This window comes from Lissotriton vulgaris, chromosome 7, assembly GCF_964263255.1.
Source record: "Lissotriton vulgaris chromosome 7, aLisVul1.2, whole genome shotgun sequence".
NCBI lineage: Eukaryota > Metazoa > Chordata > Amphibia > Caudata > Salamandridae > Lissotriton > Lissotriton vulgaris.
In genome coordinates this window covers 1,006,611,228-1,006,632,349 of record NC_141695.1, presented here as the reverse complement: position 1 = coordinate 1,006,632,349, position 21,122 = coordinate 1,006,611,228, and the positions used below count along the sequence as shown (strand labels likewise).

Sequence of the window (21,122 nt, the reverse complement as noted above, 5' to 3'; positions counted from 1 at the left end):
TCTTCCTCACCCATCCTTCCGTTTCCTCATCCTCCTATTTCTTTCCTATCCTCTTTTGAGTCCTTTTAAATAATTTTAAATAATTTTCTTTTCTTTAATCCCACTCAGTTCCCCAGAACAGAGCGTCTGTTTTTTGGCTTCTAGTGAGGTTATCTGTCCGGGGCCTCTTTCGTTGCGTCTCGCAGGCTGGTGGGTTATAACTTCCCTGCCCTTTGGTAGGCGTTGCTCAGAGATTATATCTCACCTAGCATTCCCCTAGCGTTCCCCCCTCTTTTACCTCCGGCCTCACTCATGGGTTTGGTGATGGGACAGAATGTGTTCTGTTTTTGTTTTTATTACAGCTTTATTGCTTTCCAACACCATTTGGCACATTTAAACTTCAGTGCCTGATTTCTTATTTTGTACTTAGTATCTTTTCTTCACTCTTTTTCTTTTCCCTATGGGTGTCTGACACTTTTTTCGTCACTGTGCCAAATGTAAATGTAGATGCACCAAAACCTTTTGGTGAAAGTGTGATTGTGAGATGATCTCACATTATCTGATTGTCTGTGAACCTTGTTGCCTGTACTATTCCAGTTTTCTTAGTTTTTGATCTTTTATGCGATGTATTATATTATGGCTGTCCCTGAGCATATTAAGTATGCACTGTTATTATGAAGTTATTCAAGATTTTCTCGAAAAGAAAGATCAGTCACTATTTTGAAAGTGTGATCTCATGTTCTGTTTCATTCACATTTACAGGATTCCTGTTTTCCCACTCTCTCTTTATTCATTGTTTCGTTTCCCGCCCTGAAGAAGGTGTAGCCCCGGCTGGGGCCTCACACCGAAACGCGCGTTGGCGTTTTCTGTGAAAGGAAAGCTGGATGATATCTACCCCTATCCCCTATGCCATGATAAGCCGTATTATTTGGTCTCAGGACCACCTTGTGGAGTTGATGCATCTTTTGTGCTTGTGTGAATGTGATTAATTGCGTGATTGAGATACTGAGTTGTGTGTTTAGTGGTGGTATTTATGAAGGAATGAATGTGCAGTATGAAAGAGGAGTTTGGGATCACATATTTTGATATTATCTGTTCTTGATGCTTTTATATGTATTATGTTAAACAAGATATCCCTTTGAAATATTTGTTAAAAACCAAATAAACTTGGGGGGCGGAGCTAGCCGGCGTCTATGTAAGACGCGCGAGCGCGGAGCTCCTTGCCGATATCCCGCCAAACTCCTGCAAACACATCCTGAATCGGCCCTGCCGGCATTAAAACCTGTGGGGGACCCCCGTACGAACCCTCGGTGAGACGGCGGCCCCTTTGTCCGGCGAAGAACAGACGCGGTGCGACTTGGTGCTGCAGTGCACGGAGCGTCGAAGACCCAGGCCGCGATCCCCAGCCTGACCTAGCGGGCTGCCCGGGTTACGTCGCAGTGCGTGCGGCGTGTGTGCCCGAGGCGGTCCCGGCCATCCGCAGAGGCTCCTGGTCGGCGGTTACGCTCGCGCCCAGCGCTGAGAAGCAGCGGAGAGGACTGTCCCCTGTCCGGTGGCGACGAGCGGAGGAGGCTGCCAGAGGGTGCACTGAGCCCACATTGCCTATGGGGAGGCCCTGAGGAGAATTGCTAAGTTGACGGCGAGAAGCACTGTTCGCCGACTCCCGGCGTCCGGCACCACGCAGAGGGAGGACATCGGAGGAGCGGTGAGTGCCCTGATCCCAAGCACTGAAGCACTTTGACCACCCACTGGGCGAACAGACAACGTGGGGTACTGCCCAGAGACACGTTCTGCGGAACGATTAAATCGGCATTCTGGTGCAGGAAGCCGCCATCTTGGGCAACGGTCCCGCGACGTATCACCCTAGACGGGGGAGACCCACAAACCTGCGCCCACCGCTAAGCCGGACTGCAAATCACAGGTGGTGGTTTCCACACCTCTGTCCCTGTCGGCTGTATGTCCACTAGAACTGCCATGGGGAAAGGGGACAGATCGCAGCCCAAGCTATCTTTCGACCAGAGGAAGGCGAAAGGGGCCGAGGGGGCAACACAAACTTCCCCTCCACGCCCTATGACGTCCGAGACCTCCCTATGTTCTGAAATACGGGACATGCTGGGGACGATGGAAAAAGGTCTACAAGTCAGCATGACAGAGATCAGCACCAAAATCGACGCGCTGACGTACCGGATGGACCGCATGTCCGAGAGGGTGGACAAACATGCGGAGAGGCTGGACATGGCAGAGAGACGGCTCACGGAGGCGGAAGAGGCTCAAACTGAGTGGGATAAGGACCGCAGACAGTTTAGTCGACTGCTCCAGGTCATCCAAGATAAGACTGAGGATTTGGAGGCACGCTCGAGGCGCTCCAACTTACGCATTACGGGCGTGGCGGAATCCACTAGCACCGGTAAAATGGAGCTGTTCGTGGAGAAACTCCTTCGGACCCTGTTAGGGGAAGATGTCTTCTCCCCTATGTTTATTGTTGAACGGGCCCACCGCACTCTGGGGCCGAAACCACAACCTGGCCTCCCGCCACGACCGATCATAGCAAAGCTGCTTAATTATCGGGACAGAGACTTGGCACTGCGACTAGCCAGAGAAAAGGGGAAACTACAGTTCGAGGACATGAACATCTCCCTCTTCCCGGACTTCACGGCGAGAGTACAGGAGGAAAGGAAGCGCTTTGCCCCCTACAAGAAACAGCTGAAAGACCTGGGGCTCGACTACGCCATGCTGTACCCTGCGAGGCTTCGCATCAACAGGCAAGGTCACTCACACTTTTTTACCGACCCAGCAGATCTTAAGAAATCCTTAAAGGAATGGGAGAAGGACAACCGCAACAATCAGGGAAGTAGGCGAGAGGACCTAGACGCCTCCTCCCACTTGAGTGACCAGGAGTAGCCGGACACATGAGGGACGCTGCTGATCTGTTGGCGCTGGGCGGCGCAAAGACTTACACTCAGTCAGTGTGGACCCACCGAGTCATGTCTTTTGGGTGAGATCTACCTGTTTACTCCCGGACTGGTTGGTTAGCTCCGTGGATTGGGTGGGGGGCCGCTCCACTTGCCGGGGGGGTCAGGGGTAGACCCCTCTGCATAAGAGACTGGTATTAAGGAACTGTGAAGACTAGAGCTGGCAGGGCTCACTACTTCTGGGCGGGGGGCGGGACGGGAGCACGCGAGAGGTTACTAGCTCTGGTTTCCCAGCTGAGTCGTTTGCTGGCTAGATCCCTCTGCCCCTGCGCTTTTGGCTTCTGGCTCCCTCGGGAGCTATTTGGGGTTCTGTAAAGTTCATAGTTGAGTACGGGGGGGATGCTGGGTGGTGATGATTCCTGTCTGACCGGGTTGGGGATGGTCGGCTGTGGGTGGGGGGGAGGCGGTTCTTTGGTTGTTCGTGTATTATTGCTGTCATGCTGTTTGGGGTTCAGGGTTTGCCGGGTGGGGGGTTTGTTTTTGCCAACTACTGCACTGTGTCTATCACACTGTCTGCTCTGCGACATTTTACTTTCTAATCTGCTATGTCTACTGCTGACTCACTGAGTGCGGAGAGCTCTCTGGGCTCTTTGCGATTGCTGTCCTGGAACGTAAGGGGGCTTAACGATTTCCGCAAACTCAGGAAGGTCTTGGCCTATTTGCAACGCCATCACATTGACCTTGCTTTATTGCAGGAGACACATTTACCGCTTTCCAGCCCTATGTTGCAGGTGAGGGGCCTTGGCCCGGCTTGTGTCGCTGCGGGGTTCACAACGCATGCTAGAGGGGTGCTCATATGGGCTAATCCCAAATCCCGACTGTCGCTGACCCGGGTGGCAGTGGACCCGGAGGGGAGGTTTGTGGTTGCACGTTGTGTTGGAAAAGATCATGATCTCCTGCTGGTGAATGTGTATGGCCCCAACGACGACTCCCCGGAGTTTTACTCTTCGCTTGCTGACAGCTGCAGGCAGTTTGTGGGCTCTAGAATGCTGTGGGGGGGGGATTTTAATTTGGTGCTGAACCCGGACCTTGACAGATCTGCGGGCCCCCCTAGGTCCCCTGCAGCCTCCGCGTCCCTCCTTTTGTCGGAATGTGTGAAACTTGATATACTTGATGTGTGGCGGCATAGACACTCGGGGCGGGGTGGGTTCACTCACTACTCGGCCTATCACAACATCCACACACGCATAGATTATTGGTTTGTTTCCCGCGTTTTGCTCGATATGGTTAAGGGTTGCACGGTTCTCCCGCGCACGCTGTCTGATCACTCGCCCTTGCTCCTGTTGCTGGTGGCTCCTCCCAGGAGGATCCCCCCCTTCACGTGGAGGTTCCCCCCGTACTCCCTCTTAGATGAGGTCTTTAGAGGGGAACTCGCCGAGGACATAGAGACCTATTTCGCAACCAATGTGGGCTCAGTGGACAGCGTTCAGGTTCTCTGGGACGCATTTAAGGTTTACATCAGAGGGATGACTATGGCGAAGCACTCAGGGGTGCTCAAAGCTATCAGGCGACGCCTACAGCTGCTCGAGACGCAGCTAGCGAACCTGGAAGGTCGGGCGGTGGACTCGGGGGACGCAGCTGATGCGGTCGCGCTCAAATCCTTGCTAGATGAATTTCAGGGGGAAGCGGACAGCGAAATTAAACATATGGGCAAATACGCGACGGCGCGTGCGTATGGGGAACGGGAGCGGCCTGGTGCCCTCCTAGCTAAACTTATGCGCAACAGTAGGCCCCCATTGGTTATCGAGGAGTTGGTGACGGCTGCTGGGACGGTGGTTACGGAGGAGCAAGATATCTTGGCGGAATTTCACGCCTACTACACTGCCCTCTACTCCTCGAGGGACGCACATCTCGAGGAAGAAATCGACGACTATCTGAGCTACCTTCAGATGCCCTTCCTGGCCGACTGGCAGAGGGAGTTTCTTATGGCCCCCATCCAGAAGGAGGAGATATCGGAAGCACTGGAGGGCATGAAGTCCGGTAGCGCTCCTGGTGCGGATGGTCTCACGGTATCCTTCTACAAAGCCTTTCAGGCGCAACTGGTCCCGTACCTGATGCTCTTGTTTGATGATATTTGCCAGCAGGGCAGCATGTCGAAGTCCATGAGAGAGGCGCTGCTCATCACCATCCCTAAACCTGGCAAACCCCTTAATCAATGTGGCTCCTACCGGCCGCTATCGCGGATAAATGTGGACGCGAAACTGTATGCTAAAGTTCTTGCGACCCGCCTGTCGCTGCTGGTCCCGGACCTGGTTGCCCCGGAGCAGGCTGGGTTTGTTCCCTCACGCAATCTCACTTATAATATCCGCACGGTCCTGGGCACGATCCAGCATGTCAAACAAGAAAACAAAGCTGTGGCCATCTTCTTAGATATGGAGAAGGCCTTCGATTCTGTTGAGTGGTCGTTCATGCTGAGGGTCCTTCGTAAATTCGGCCTCGGGGAGCCATTTTTGCAAATGTTGGGAGCCCTATACTACAAACCTTCTGCGAGACTGAAGATAGGTAACCTGGTCACTGCTCCCATCGAAATTGGGAGGGGCACGCGTCAAGGTTGTCCCCTCTCTCCGTTGCTGTATGCCATGGTAGCGGAGCCTCTCGCCTGCGCTATACGAGAGTACCATCGGTTTGAAGGGATCAACTTTCCGACGTACCAAATTGGTATCTCCACATATGCGGATGACACTCTGCTATACGTCCGGGACCCGGAGATTAACCTCTCTGCGGTACTGCGGGAGGTGGTGAGGTTCGGGGCTCTTTCGGGCCTCCGCGTCAACTGGTCTAAATCAGTAGCATTGCCCCTGACACTGGTGACGCTCCCTTTTGACTCGGAGTACCCCTTGCAGTGGACCACGGACTCTATTCGCTACTTAGGGATACGCATTCATACAGACCCGGAGGTTCTGATCCGCGAGAATTATGGAGTGGCCTACTCAAAACTGATGGATGATGTCGAGGTGTGGTCTAGGCTCCCGCTTTCACTCATAGGCAGGATTGCGCTCATGAAGATGGTGGTGCTCCCCAGGTTCCTTTTTCTATTCGTGAATATACCAGTAGTCCTTTCCAAAGCCTTTTTCCGGCAACTTACCCAGACCCTTGTCCGCCTGGCGTGGGGGGGCAAACAACCGCGGGTGCAGTGGCAAACGCTCACCCTTCCGTACGAACAGGGAGGCCTTGGGGCTCCAGATCTGGAGCGATACTATAGGCTTGCTCAGAGTGCCCACCTTCATACGTGGATTCATGGGGATCCAGGCATCCCTCATGTGAAATTGGAGCGGCTCTTTGCAGACCCCGTCCCGCTTCCGGCGACAGTATGTTATCCGCCCGATAGAAGGGTCGGCAATCTGGACCTCGCCCCTCTGATGACCCCGCCTAGCAGACCCAGCAGCAAGAAAGCCCCATGGTTCACCGACAAACTCAAGAGCTCCAAGAAGAACTGCAGAGCCCTTGAGAAAGCCTGGCGCAGAGACCCAACACCGGACAACATGACTGCCCTCAAGCTCGCCACCCGAAAACACCACCAACTGATCCACACCACCAAGAAAACTGCATTCAAGGAACGACTGGACAACAACGTACACAACAGCAAGGAACTCTTCAACATCGTTAACAAACTCTCCAACCCCAACGCCGGAAACAACGACATCACCCCTTCGCAAGACCTCTGCAACTCCCTCGCCTCCTACTTCCACAACAAGATCGCGGACGTACACAACAGCTTCAGCACTCAACCGACACACGCCACGACCGCACCACCGCCCCCCACCACCACCCTCCGCGCCTGGACCCCGATCAGCACCGAAGACACCGTCCGCACGATGAACTCCATCCACTCCGGATCTCCGACCGACCCTTGCCCTCACCACGTCTTCAACAAGGCCGACGCTGTCATCGCACCCCACCTGCGGGACATCATCAACACCTCCTTCGACACCGCTACCTTCCCGGAGAGCTGGAAGCACGCCGAACTCAGCGCCCTACTAAAGAAGCCATCAGCCGACCCCACCGACCTCAAGAACTACCGACCCATCTCGCTGCTCCCGTTTCCCACAAAAGTCATCGAGAAGGCCGTCAACAAGCAGCTGGCCGCCTTCCTCAAGACGAACGGATCCCTCGACCTCTCGCAGCCTGGCTTTCGGGCCAACCACAGCACCGCCCTGATCGCAGCAACTGATGACATCCGAGCCCTGCTCGACAATGGAGAAACAGCGGCCCTCATCCTCCTAGACCTCTCCGCGGCCTTCGACGCTGTCTGCCACCGTACCCTAGTACAGCGCCTCAGCAACGTCGGAGTCCAGGAGAAGGCACTGAAGTGGATCATCTCCTTCCTCGCCAGAAGGACACAAAGAGTCCGCCTCCCCCCGTTCAGATCAGAAGCCACCGAAGTCATCTGCGGCGTTCCTCAAGGCTCCTCGCTCAGCCCAACCCTCTTCAACGTCTACTGAGTCCCCTCGCAGCCATCGCACGCCAGCACAACCTCAACATCATCTCCTACGCCGACGACACCCAGCTGATCCTCTCGCTCACCAACGACCCAGCCACCGCCAGAGCCAACCTACACGAAGGGATGAAAGAGGTAGCCGAATGGATGAAGAACAGCCGCCTGAAACTGAACGCGGACAAGACGGAAGTCCTCATCCTGGGATCCTCACCCTCCGCCTGGGACGACTCCTGGTGGCCCCCCGCCCTAGGCAGCGCACCCAAACCAACAGATCACGCACGCAACCTGGGCTTCATCCTGGACTCCTCCCTCTCCATGACCAGACAAGTCAACGCCGTCTCCCCGTCGTGCTTCAACATCCTACGCATGCTACGCAAGATCTTCCGGTGGATCCCCACCGAGACCAGGAAGACGGTCACCCAGGCCCTCGTCACCAGCCGACTGGACTACGGCAACTCCCTCTATGCCAGAACCACCGCCAAACTCCAGAAGAGACTCCAGCGGATCCAGAACGCCTCAGCACGACTCATCCTGGACATCCCCCGTCGCAACCACATCTCCGGACACCTGAGAGACCTGCACTGGCTCCCGGTCAACAAGAGAATCACCTTCCGTCTCCTCACCCACGCACACAAAGTCCTGCACAACCAAGGCCCAGGATACCTCAACAGCCGCCTCAACTTCTACGCTCCCAAACGCCAGCTTCGATCGACCGGCCACGCCCTCGCCGCCGTCCCCCGCATCTGAAGAGCTACCACAGGGGGAAGATCCTTCTCCTACCTCGCCGCCAAGACCTGGTACTCCCTCCCGACTCACCTCCGCCTGACCCAGGACCACCTCGCCTTCAGGAAGCAGCTCAAGACCTGGCTGTTTAGCAGTAGCGGACCCCCCCTCCCCTAGCGCCTTGAGACCCTCCGGGTGAGTAGTGCGCTATACAAATGCTTTGATTGATTGATTGATTGATTGATTGATTGGTTCTCCCCATATCCACTTATACCCTGCTGTGCTCCTCCATGCACATAACCTTGGCTGCAGCTCACTACCCTGCTGCCATACCACACCAAAGAACACAGAAGGAGTGTTCACTTACACTTCCTGCAAGTTTTCATGTACTTTCCCACATTCTACATCCACCACTTATGCACAAACCGCACCTGGCAGCCCACTTGCCCACACAAACCAAACAGCACCCAAACAACATGCCACACTCACATGCATGCTCCCCAATGCCAGCTCGCTATCAAACATACCACAGATTAATGGGGCCTGCTGCATGACCACACTCCGGGCCTGCTCTTTCTCCCAGAGCCATGGCTACACCCAACCTTGGCACCAGACATAGTTACTGTCATCTTTGCTGGCTACAAGATCATTAGGCAAGAACGTCAGCACAAGTCCAGAGGTAAAGTTGCATCATATTCAAAGATGCCATCAGCTGCACCACCTACATGGACACCCCCTCCAGCTGCATGGAACACCTGACATTCAAGATACACTTCACAGTCAACTTCTCCCTGGGCAGAACCCTTGCATAGAGAGTACCTGAACCCCATCAGTTTTTCCAGTAACATCACAGGCTTTGTTGCACCCCTCATCATCAATGCAAGCGTGTTTGTCCTCCTCAGAGACTTTAACTTTCACCTGCACTGACCAAAACTCTATGGTCCTTCATGAAAATTTCACAAATCTTGGCCTCACCCATCATGTTACCAAATCCACCTATTCTGCCACACACCTATTGCACCCATTTTTCTCCTGAATCAGCAACATCGCAGTTGACAAGCAAGCAACTGTGATCTGGACAGAACATGCCCTCATCAGCTTCAGTATACTCGTCCCACACCGTCACAGACCTACCACCACAGAATCAGCCAGCCGGAACTGGAAAGGCATAACAAAAGAGGAGTGGGCTTCCACCCTCTTTGAGCATCGCCTGAGCACACCATCTTGCTGAATGCCATAAAAAACCCCAACAGCTGGATCCCTGCATACCTTGGCTTCCCAAAGCGCAATCCAAAGGTTAGAGCCACAGCCAGCTGTTACAAAGAAGAACTCAGGCTGAAGAAATGCCACTGCAAGCAACTGGAGCGCAAATGGTGAAAAAGTCAATGCAGAAAAGTCAATGCAGATAAAGACATCTTCAAATCAGCCCTTAGACGCTACCACCAGTAGATACATAATACCAAGTGCACAGCTCTTGCAGATGACATCAATGCCAGCACTAACAGTAGCAAGGAAAATGTTTCTATCATCAAAGATTTTACCATCCCTCCTGCTGGAATATAGGTCTTTGTCCTGCAGTCTTTTTTCCCGCATACTATTACTCCGCAAGTCGGAACAACGACTTGCGGAGAGGGGCGCTGGATGTTGGAATTGTATAATTTACTATTCCAACTCCAGTCTGTGCGGATTTTAAATCCAACACCTTCCACCCCCTCCACAAGTCGTTGTTCCGACTTGCGAAGTAATGGTATGCGGAATCACAATGCGGTAGTTGTAACGACAGCCTTGTGAATCCATGCGAGAAAAAAGTTTCGGCATAAACGTTGTTTACCCTCCTGCTGTCTCCAGAAACATCAGTCTCTCACAAGATGTTTGGAACAAGCTCTCAGAATTCTTCTGCAACAAAATCACCTCCATATATATAGTAACTTTGAGTCTTAACCGGACCCCTTTACCATTGCAACTCAACTTGCCATCACAGCAGATGAATGAACCCTGGCCTCAAGGCCTAACATCCCCACTGTCAACTGCACTGCTACCATGAAGACTATTAACTTGGGTGCTCAATCATAATAAAATTACTCCTGCCAATCAGTAAAGAACTAACACCCGTTCCTAATGCCTCCATCAGCTCAGCCACAGTCCTGGACACCTGCATACATGCCACCATCATGCCCCTGCTCAAGAAACCATCCGCCGACTCAGCCATGGTTCCAAATACAAACCTATCTCCCACCTACCATACCCAAAAAAGGTCTTAGAGAAGCTAATCTGCCAATGTTTCACTGACCATCTGAGCAACCACCAGCTCCTCAATGCCATGCAGTCTGGATTTAGGCTCAACTACAGTGCAGAAATAGCACTCATTGCTACCACAGAACACATCCACATGATTCTGACAGAGGAGATAAGGCAGCCTTCATTTCCCTGGACCTCTCTGCAACATATGACAGCCTCACAACTCATCCTCATCAGACACTGTATGAGATTGGTATCCATGGACCCTCTCTCATCTGGATCTGTTCCATCTTAACAGACAGAACACAAGCTGTAAGCTTGGCACCTTACTCCTCAGAAATCTGGAAACTAATCAACTGTGTCCCTCTAGTGAATCTCTCAGCCCCACCCTATTCAACACACACACGATTCCTCTTGCCAATGTCATCCATGCACAACCACCTTTGACCTGATGCAGATGACATGCAACTCATACTCTAACTCTTGGACAAGATCCTCAACAAAAGATACTCTTTCACTGCCTGCATGACTAAAGTAACTAACTGGATGAAAGCCAACTGTATCAAGGTCAACATGGACAAGACGGAAGTAGTGAACACCTCACCATGGCATTCCAACTGGTGAACGGCCGACCATGGACCCAGACCCAGAAAACTGGAAAAGACTGCAGAAGCACTCACGTCACCAGTAAGATGGACTTTGGGAACATCCTTGATGCCGAGATCACCAAGAAACTCACTGGAAGACTACAGACCATACAGAACTGCAGACGTGCTCGCTGCAATATGGGGCTGCAATTACAAACTCTTGCAGCGTTGCTTTTGTACCCATTAAAATTCCTATGATAGGAGTGGAATACAGCAACACTCTTTTCCTATTCAGATCTTTGGCGCAGTAAAATGTTATTCATGCTGAGGTGTTCCTTTCCTGCTCTGCATGACAATATCTACAGGGTGTCAAGTGCAAGCACATGAAAAATCCCCTTTAGAAAAATGTTGCTTCACCAATAATCAGCACAGGGAGCGAATGTGATCGATTTTAGTCATAAAGAAACCTAAGTGACAAAGCAATCCATTGCTCTACACATTATCCCACGTTGCAGGATTTAAGCCAGCATCTTAAGCTTCCTATTACAGGACCTTGGCATTGACAACCGCACTAAGGGCATCATTTTCCTCAGATGCAAGATCTCTCTATTTCACGAACATCTGCAGATCTGTAAATAATCTTGGGATAGCACTGACCTTCAGCACTCATTTTTCAGTATGATCAGACAAGTGTTGTTTTTCCTCGCACCACAAGTATGTGACTGTTTCCATTTTAAACCACGCGGACTCTGTCTGCTGCCTCAGTCGTCACCTCATGTATTAGTTTTATGACGGACAGCCTTGGTATTACAACACTGTACAATTGTTCATCATTTCCTTAAGTGCCCTGACTGAAGAATTCATGTTAGATTACAGACTAAAGGCATTTGCAGTCTCTCTTCAGAAATACTGAATTTTTATTGGCGTATTATGCTATCCTTAAAAAGAAAAATCTTAATAGAAAGTAAGGGTCAGAAATAAAGGACAAATATGGGAGGAATGTACCTAAAAAAAACCTATGTGATTGTTATAGATAAAAAGGACTTCAAATAGGAAGACAGCACAACTGTTTACTGGCAAAAGGGAAACAAGCATTGTTAAGCCAATAGGTTTCACCTCAGCAAGAGTTATTGGTTTAGTTTACCATAGCTGTGATGTACAGCATTGTGGTTGTACAGTATGTTCAATGTTTTATTTTAAATTGCTATGAAACAGCCATTATTCTTTTGTTATTTAATAATGCTTGCGGGATGGCATGAGCTTTGAAATAAAAGGTGAAATGGAAGGGAAGTACCAACACGAACAATGGCTGTCTTAAAAAAGTATTATGATATAATGAACACCACTTTTTTGGGGGGGGTTGGTGGTGCTTAATATAGCGAATGGGATGGGTAAAAAGTAATGTGGATAATTGGTAATTTGATAGTAAATATGCATCATGTTGAGTTAAACGATCTGTTTAATTTCAATGTATTAAATAATTTAATTTAAATAAAATTAATGGAAAGGGTGCACATTAATTAAATACACATGTAAAAAATGAATACAATTCCACCCACAACATTGCAAGTGAAGAGAGGTGGGAAGCACATTTTGTTATTTTAAAGGAAACGAAATGCGACAGAGTGTGTGTATAACAGGCAAGCAGTCCTCTTCAAGTGATAAAGTGTGCAAGGTCCCCTCACTGCCCTAAACACAATCTCAGGCAAATTAAAATTGGTAAAAGAATAACACAGTTGCAAACAGAGGTGAAAGATGAAACAAACAAGGGCGTGAGTACGCAGTGAGAGGGAAGGAAGGGAGCCAGGCAAACAGACAGGATGGGGAAGATGACAGAGCCAGCTAGGAAAGTTACACTCTGTAAGGTGGCTCCGCCTCCACAAAAAGAAAATAGGCCCAAAAAGTATGAGCAGTGTAAAGACAAATGTACTTGGGCTATGCTCTAGGGGAGGGTCACATGCAAGAAGAGGGAAGTGCAAACCACAGAACTGACCAGCAGGAAGCAAGCAATTGAAAGTGGCTGTGAAACCCACCAAGGGTAAGTAAGGGGAGGGCTCCAAGTTCACTAACAGCAAACAAAATCCTTGTAGAGACAGAGCATGCACTGTAAACACGAGACCTAATAAAATTAATGCTGACAAAGTGGAATCAAGGACATTTTTGGCACTTAAGAACTACATTTTGGCATGCTTTTTTGTCATTTTTTTATACAGCCTAAACTATACCTGAGGGTGTTAGAGCTCTTTACATAGGCAACAATGTTTTTTGAGGCACAGGAGATGAAGTGATTTGCTTAGAATTACAGGATGCTGAGCCGATGCTGAGCCAACACCGAACCTCGAAACCAGTTCCCCAATTTCAAAGTCGGTAGCTCTGGTCGTAACACCCCATCTGAGGGACTTGGCAAAGCAGGGTCATGATGACAGAATGGTCATAGCTTCAGACTTCAAAATGGTGAGGTGGATGACTATTCGTGATTGGACAATAAAGAAACAGTGCATTATTGTAGAGCTAAGTCCGTAAAAACATCACTATGGGTTAATAGAGCCCTACAGACGAATATTTACTGCAAATAATTGTGGATCCTTTTTATTATTAAAATCGTCACTTTTTACACTACATGTCAGCCCCCCCTCCCCTTCCTGAAGAAAGTTGGATCATTATATCTGACCTAGATTGTTGTAATCATTTATATTTGTAGTCAAATTCTGTAAATGTAAATGTGATATTCCCTGGGCATGAAAATCAGTGTGAAATTGTGAGTGAAAGATGATGGACAGCAGTTGCCTAGGGAGAAACAACATGGATCGGCAAATGCTGTGCTCCCTCTCTCGCTTCTCTTCCTTTGGGTCCAGGTTCTTTTATATGGTGATATACGAGGGTTTCCACCAGAACAGCCCCAGGAATTGTTACCTGTTTAGTGACATAACCCCTCTTTACTTTACTCCTGTGTATGTTTCCTTCTCGATGTAAAGCACAGGTGAATGGCCTTCCTGAGTGCAGTGGTGCATTCCCCTTCTACTGGGCTCCAAAGCATTTCCATCCTGGTGCATTGCAGTTATGCAACCCCCTGAGCAAGTCTCTATGTATTTTCATTTTTTGCAGAGCTCTCATGTGTGTTTCCTGTACAGGGTTTTCGGCCGTTTCCTTTCAGATGCAGGACATGGAAGCCAACATGTCTGGCTCTTTTACAGTGCATGCACAGCCTAACACCATTAAAAGCAGGTGCACAGAGCACAAGCACAGTCACAACAGAAACTGACTCATGAACAGACAGGCATCCCTCAGGCAGCACTTACAAGAGTGCTTGCTTTTGTGTGCATGGGTTCTATTTGCACTGCCTCTGTGGTGCATGATTGTATGTTTTCTGTGTATCTGTGGGCTGCTTTCATACTCTCACCCATTCATTGAACATGCACTCAATTACTCTATGGGTGATATGTATGACCATGGCATTTTGCGGGTCTCAAATTGCGATTTTTACGACTTGCAGAACAGAATGTATTAACCACATCGATGCTGATGACGGAACCGCTCCGTCATCAGCCACGGTGGCGCTGTGCCGATGACGGAGCGGTTCCGTCATGGCCCGCCCGACGCGCCTGCGCGGCGTTGATTTCGCACCTGCGCGGCGTGTTCTATTGAGCGGGTGGGGCCATGACGGAACCGGAACCGCTCCGTCATCAGCACAGCTCACCCGAGGCTGGTTACGGAGCGGTTCTGTCACCAGCGTATGAGCGCCACGCTGCCCCCCTAGCCTCCTTAGCGCTGCGGCAGAATAGCCACCGCAGCGAAGGAGTTAATGTATCTCAGACATATTTTGCGATTCCCAATGGGGTCGCAAATAACCGGCCTCATCAATACTCAATGTCCAACCGAGATGTGCTGTAGCTACATCTGGGCTTGCAGTCCCCCCATACGCCTACCATTTGCTGTCACCACCTTTGCTCTATTTTCTATCCTCTCCATTAGCGAAGGGCATGCATAGGTAATGCCTTTTCTGGTGTTTAGACCTCCCCGAGCGTACCCCCAAATACCTTTCAGATGGCGCAGCAGGCATTGTAGGGCACTGTTTCCGGACACTTTTTTTACTTAAGAACGCTTGTCACAAGCGTTACCCCACGAGCCCAGTAAGGATCGGCTCTGCTCCCCATCTATTGCTTTCAGCTCTCAGACCGCAATGCCACCCCTTCCCCCTCACATTGCCTAGATGCTTGTTAAACCTATTGACAGCTTCATTGGCACTTTACACAGATTGCCTCCTTAAAAGAGTATGAATTTACAAACGTAGTTCAAATTTCCATGACAAAACAGACTAATTATAGCCTGGACAACTCGCACACATGGTTCCCGGTGCTCCGGGGGTTTGTGTGTGTCTGCTCCAAACATGGCCAGAGCAGGCTGCTGGCCCAGATGACGTTTAACACAATCCCGGATGATGGATCGGATTCACACGTCACTGTGTAGCTCCAGTCACTGACCCGGGAGCAAGGGCATCAGGGTGTCTTCTGTTACACTGCAGACACTGCTTCACAAGGGACATATTTCCAAGGATGAGGCTCTTAAAGAACACTGGAGAAATTACAGGCGCAGACAGATGGAAGCCACCTCTTATCACCGAGAGCTCTGAATACCCTTTCTCGACAGATATCACTGGTGATGCCAGAGACCTTCCAGGTGCTGAATTGACGGTAGAAGTAAATTCTTGAACAGGCTTAAATCAGGAAGTAGTGGATAAAGTTACACGATAGAGACATTTAAATCAAGGGTGGTAGTTCAATGTATCTCCATTGCCACGTCTTTTCACATAAAACACGCAATGACATGAATTTTAAACAGCTGTAGCAAACCTGATGTTTGAATTAAATTATGACCACAGTTCAGAGACAACATAAAAGAGAAGGCCAGTTATTTGTTAAGTCGATCATTTGTGATTCAATCTAGAGAACCTGTTGCAGTACATCAACAAAGATTACAGCACCATGAAGCACCGCCCACAAAGAAAGCTCAAATTAGTTGGTAAGATTTAACCATTGTGCAAATTGTGTCTATCGGTGATGTGAGCACAAGGTGGTGCCTAGCTGACATATCTACACTAAAGGACCTTCTGACATTCATATGATGCGTGGGCCATGGCTTCACATTGGAGCACAACAAGATAGCCGAGGGGGTCAGTTTACCTAATAAAGTGGTCTTTTTGTAAACTTAAAGTCACGGTCTTGTGTCTTGGCCTGCTTATAAGGCAGAAGCGATTGAGTGCAGCTGAGTTAGTTTGCAGAACACATGATATTGAGTTGCCTTGAGGCTTCACCTATAACGACCTACCTAACCATTCATTCATTATGTAGTTATGATATAGATATAGTCAACGTGGAATTTGCATAACTGGTCACCATTCCAGCCCATGATGAGCGTTAGGGCCTTGTTCCTGGGCTGATCACACCCTCATCCATTCCAGAAATACTGACAAACTCAAAGAGATGGTAATACATGAGCCACCAGTCGCTACTGTCTTCTGGGTGAGAAACTTCAAAATCACTTAATCTGACAAACTCCTTCCTAAGAGCCATTCGGAATACGGCTACACTCACTCCTTGACACCCATCAGGCATCTCAATGTGCACCAGCAACCACCCACCACGATCCCGTGGATCCAATCATTGAGAAAAGGCTAAATCTGACAAACTAGTGAAAAGCAAATGGTATCCACCAAGCCTTGTCTCATAAGATGCACAGTCAAAGGCTTTGAGAGATGTAAGATAGTATCAAGCACACCAACAGACCAAACAGCCTGCTGTATACACAGCAGCAATTTGAAAATCAGGAAACTCTGCCAGCCAGCCTTCACCACAGTTTGCACCAAACCGGTCAAGACCTCTCTCATTCCATTTGGAGCGCACCCAGAAACTAAAGCATGGCACAATAACCTATGTATAAAAACACACACTAATTATAGGGTCATGCTGGCACACTTTTATTTGTAAAAATGATCAGAAATAGGGGGTACATGTTACATGTACCCTTGGATTTCTCGCCTATCAGACATGAGCCCAGAACTCACTGAACCGTTTGTCTCAGCGCACACCATATTTTTTTTATTATTATACAGTGTTTGGGAATAAATAATTCAGTATTCCTGTTGAAATCCTGTTGAAAAATGTATGAAATTGTTTGCAAAGAAAGCAGCACTTGCCATTTACGTTGGAAGCCCGGACCAGACAGGGGGAGCTGGCAGAGCACGTAGGATCACTCTTGTAAAGATCTCCTTGGGGTATTACTAAGAACTGACTCTTCTACAAACTCAGTTAAGGGTAGATGGCAAAATTAGAGAAGCAACATGTAGAAAGCATTTGAAATGCAATAGGTTTCGCATTACTGAAAGTGTAACTTTTGGCGCTGCAAATAATAATGCAACTACAATAGCTCAAACTTTCAGTAATGCGAGAACTATAGGAAAATGGTTGGCGTTTAAAAGAAAAAAATGAAAACTTTTCATTTCATTTTTTAGAGGCAGGTAGTGGTCTGTGGTCCCTCTGCCTGCTCTCAAAAATATTTTCGCTGCCAAACACAAAAGGGAAGAGGTTCCCTGGGGACACCTTCCCGTTTGCAACTGGCTTACCACCAATTTGAAATTGGTGGTAGCTGGTGGTAACTACAATTGTTTTGAGACTCGCTATTATGAAGGAACACCCTTGGCAAGCCCCTTCCTAATAGCGACTCGCAAACCTATTTTACGAGTGGATAATAGGTTACCTACTCGCAAATTCGGGTTTGAACATGCTACAACCCTTTTTAGCAGTGGCAAACTGTCCTATTTTCTGTTCACTCAGACATCCATTCAGGAGCTCACTCATCACTCCAGTGGTTCACTCATTCTCACATTCACCTACTAAGCCATTGAAACAACTGCATACACAAACTTGGCAATCATGGAATAGCACTTTAATGTATAAAAGTCACCCATAGTGGCTTTTGCCAATGCTTATCTTCAAATCTGTTGGAAAAGGGGCAACTTGGAATATTAATATGTATGGGCAAATCCTACTCCATGAGTGGTGAGAGTAGGATGGGATGGCCCAGAAAGTTTGGAAACAGTCACAAATTTGCTGTCACTCTTACATTCCTCTCATCCATGCTGCCACTGTAAACAGTTGGAGATTTACTCATGTACGGGAGTAAAACCCTTTTTAGTTCTGGCGTAAGCCAAGACCTTCTGATTTTACTAAAATGTGATGTATAATGTACTTACTTATAAGGAAGTTCTGCCAGCCTTTTTCATCCATTGGTCTGATTCCTCACACAAAGTAGTCCCCTTCAGTGCCAGAGACTACTATTACTATGTGATTTATTGAGACAAATAAAGGCATGCCTTAAGCCATTTAATTAAATATTGGTGAGGTCTGTCATCTCCTCCAAAATCAAAGTTTTACAAAAACCATTACAAAACAAAACAGGCAATATAAAGACAAACGGCTGACAGTCAACGCCAGAACTATTGGCTTTTGTCTATGTGTTTGTTAGGGTAGGAATGGTAAAGGAAATTATGGATTGATTACTACCTTAATTACATTTTGGTTTTAGCATGAGCTTGAATACAACTTTTGCTGAGTAACTATATTTGATACCCCACCTGTGTTTTATTCATTTCCTTGCTTTTCTGTATGCTCCATTCTGTTTTCTCTGATGCACGTACAGTAAATCGACTCAAGATAAAGAAATGGCATACCTTACAATACTTTGTTTCAGTGGATCATATAAGGCCATGAAGAGTTCTGCATCCTCTCCTATTCTACAGACAAAGTTTCTTACGAAGACGTAAAGGCTGTGAGTAGGCGATGAGGAGATTCGGGATGATACACTGAAGTCAGATTGTTCCTTAGACTGAAGAAAAAAATTATGATAAGTGACAATCTCAAATATTCATCGATACAACCTTCACAAATCGAATGAAATATTAGTTGATTCTTGCATTTTATAAAATTCCCAAGCGAAATGGTGATCTTAGAACTCTAGACCATGATGTGAATCCCACAAATGTAACACTGCTGCTTTAAATCTTTCAAGCAAAATGTATCATTCAATGAGTTTTGAACAACTGAATCTTTTGAAAGTAAATAATAGCCCAAACTCAAGCAATGCAAAAGTATCTTAGCTGTGAGCCAACGTCTCGGGTAAAACCAAAGGTGCCAATACTGAAATTTGAACCTTTATAAATGTGGTACAATTGGAAAAGTATGGCAATAAAATGTCGTAGAACACACTTTTATTCTACTGCATTATTTGTCCTATTGGTCATATATTCAGAAGCTTACTATACTTAGAGTATACACAATCCTTCAACCGTCTTGGTGTAACTAATGCTGGACCTTGTTCTGATATTCCTGTTAATGTAGCTTATGTTGTACAAGCATTTTCTTCCAATGCACGCTCATCCTAACTGCATTTCTAAGAAGATCACGAATGGTGATACGAACTTTCGAGTTATTTGCTTCACATAATCGCAACACGTTTGGCAGGTCAAGACCAAGGCCATTATCAAACATCACTGCAGTACCATCTAATTGTAAAACCTGTAGCTTAATCAACAATTTAATAGCATTTCTCTGTTTCTATTCACAGTACTATTTGCGCACTTAAATGGCACTAAGCACACATATAGTATAATTTACAAGTACAAATACTATACGTTTGTGAACTGGAAAAGATGCATTTGATCTCCTTACCAGTGAGGAAATAACTTTACATTGGTTGGTTTTTTAGGGTTTAGGAACAGAGGCACCTTACAAAAGTAGTGACTAACCAAATACATGTACTTTTGTGGGTAATCACAAACGTTCTGCTTGTATATTCCCACCATGAAAATGATTCCTGATTTACTCTTGTGAAGGGCTTGAGTACATCCCCTTTAATGGTGTGAAAGGAGAGGGGAAAATATGGGAAGAATCTTCCCCAGAACGTAATATAGTTTCCAAAGGAGAATTTAAGTTAGCAAGTGCTAATGCAATGGATGCATTACATTTAAACAGTCATAAATAGGCACTATATACATTTCTGAAAACCTCAAAGTAACCATCTGAGGAATCCTGGTAAACTCTGACAGTTGCCACATCCCCAAAATAGTCATGAAATTCTCTCTGATTTCTAAGAAAGTCAGAAATGTATTGTTGACATTAGCAGCTTTCTTGGAGAATCAGTCTCTTAGTGTCTGTTGCAGATCTTTCTCCAGACCCATCTCAAGTACACACCTCTCATTCTAATTTGTAAAGCTTCTACAGTACACAAATCAAGGGAATTGAGGTCCCAATTTCATACTAGTTGATGCTCGTCAAACCAAGCTCATTGCTCAACCTACAATTTCAACTGCAAGAGTGAATTTTATATGCAAACAAAAATGTTTTTTTATCAAAAATGGACAAAAGCCCATATTAGAATAGCCTATATAAAAAACGCAAGAGTTGTAGCAGGTAATCATACTTAAATGTTAGAGACCTACAAGTGAAGTAAATAAGTGCTGATTTAAGTAAGCTAACTGTCGATGCCATGTAAAGTGAAAATATTGAATTAACATTCAAGGGCCTGTTTTCAAATTACATCATTCTTCTCCACTAGATGTTTTTCTCTTTTGCTGCAGATGTTGTAACTTTCCAGAAGTCTTTTGTTAGTTAGTGAAAAGTTTGTAATAGACAACTGATAGGCAGGTTCTCGTCGGGAGAAGAGGAGGCAACAGGAAGGATGATCCATGAGAAGAATAGTCTGGACCATAGAATGTGAACAATTTACCTTTTCAAGGACTAATGTCTAAATACTATTGTACGAGTGTGAGAAGGAGAGTTTACCTATTCCCAGGCATTTACAACAATCCTATTGGACAATTCAGGAGACGAAAAGACAGTGGTTGCCTTTTGGGATATTGTATGTTAATATCAGTGCTTGTTCCTAGAGGAGCAGCTGTATTGCTTCCCCAATTCTCTGACAGGACTCATCATTGAGTTTCTAATACTTCTCTACATGAGAGAGTTTGCCTAGTTTTTTTTTATTGTCTGCTGATTTACAGCTGAGTATACTTACCAGCTTGAAATGTAGAGGCTTTATGCTTATGCATTGATTTTCTCATAAGAACACTTCATTTTGCATCTGAACTGACACCTCTTTTCACCACATTCTAATATATTTAGAATAGGGAAA

The 21,122-nt window shown here is 47.3% G+C and overlaps 1 protein-coding gene across 1 annotated transcript in view; it reads right to left on the bottom strand.

Moving 5' to 3' along the window:
* Window positions 1-21,122, bottom strand: part of DOCK2 (dedicator of cytokinesis 2) — a 2,333,210-nt gene that overhangs the window by 1,892,514 nt on the left and 419,574 nt on the right. The window contains exon 8 of the mRNA XM_086931425.1: window positions 18,664-18,818. Within this exon, the coding sequence (XP_086787551.1) occupies window positions 18,664-18,818 (155 nt within the window). The remainder of the gene's footprint in view (window positions 1-18,663; window positions 18,819-21,122) is intronic.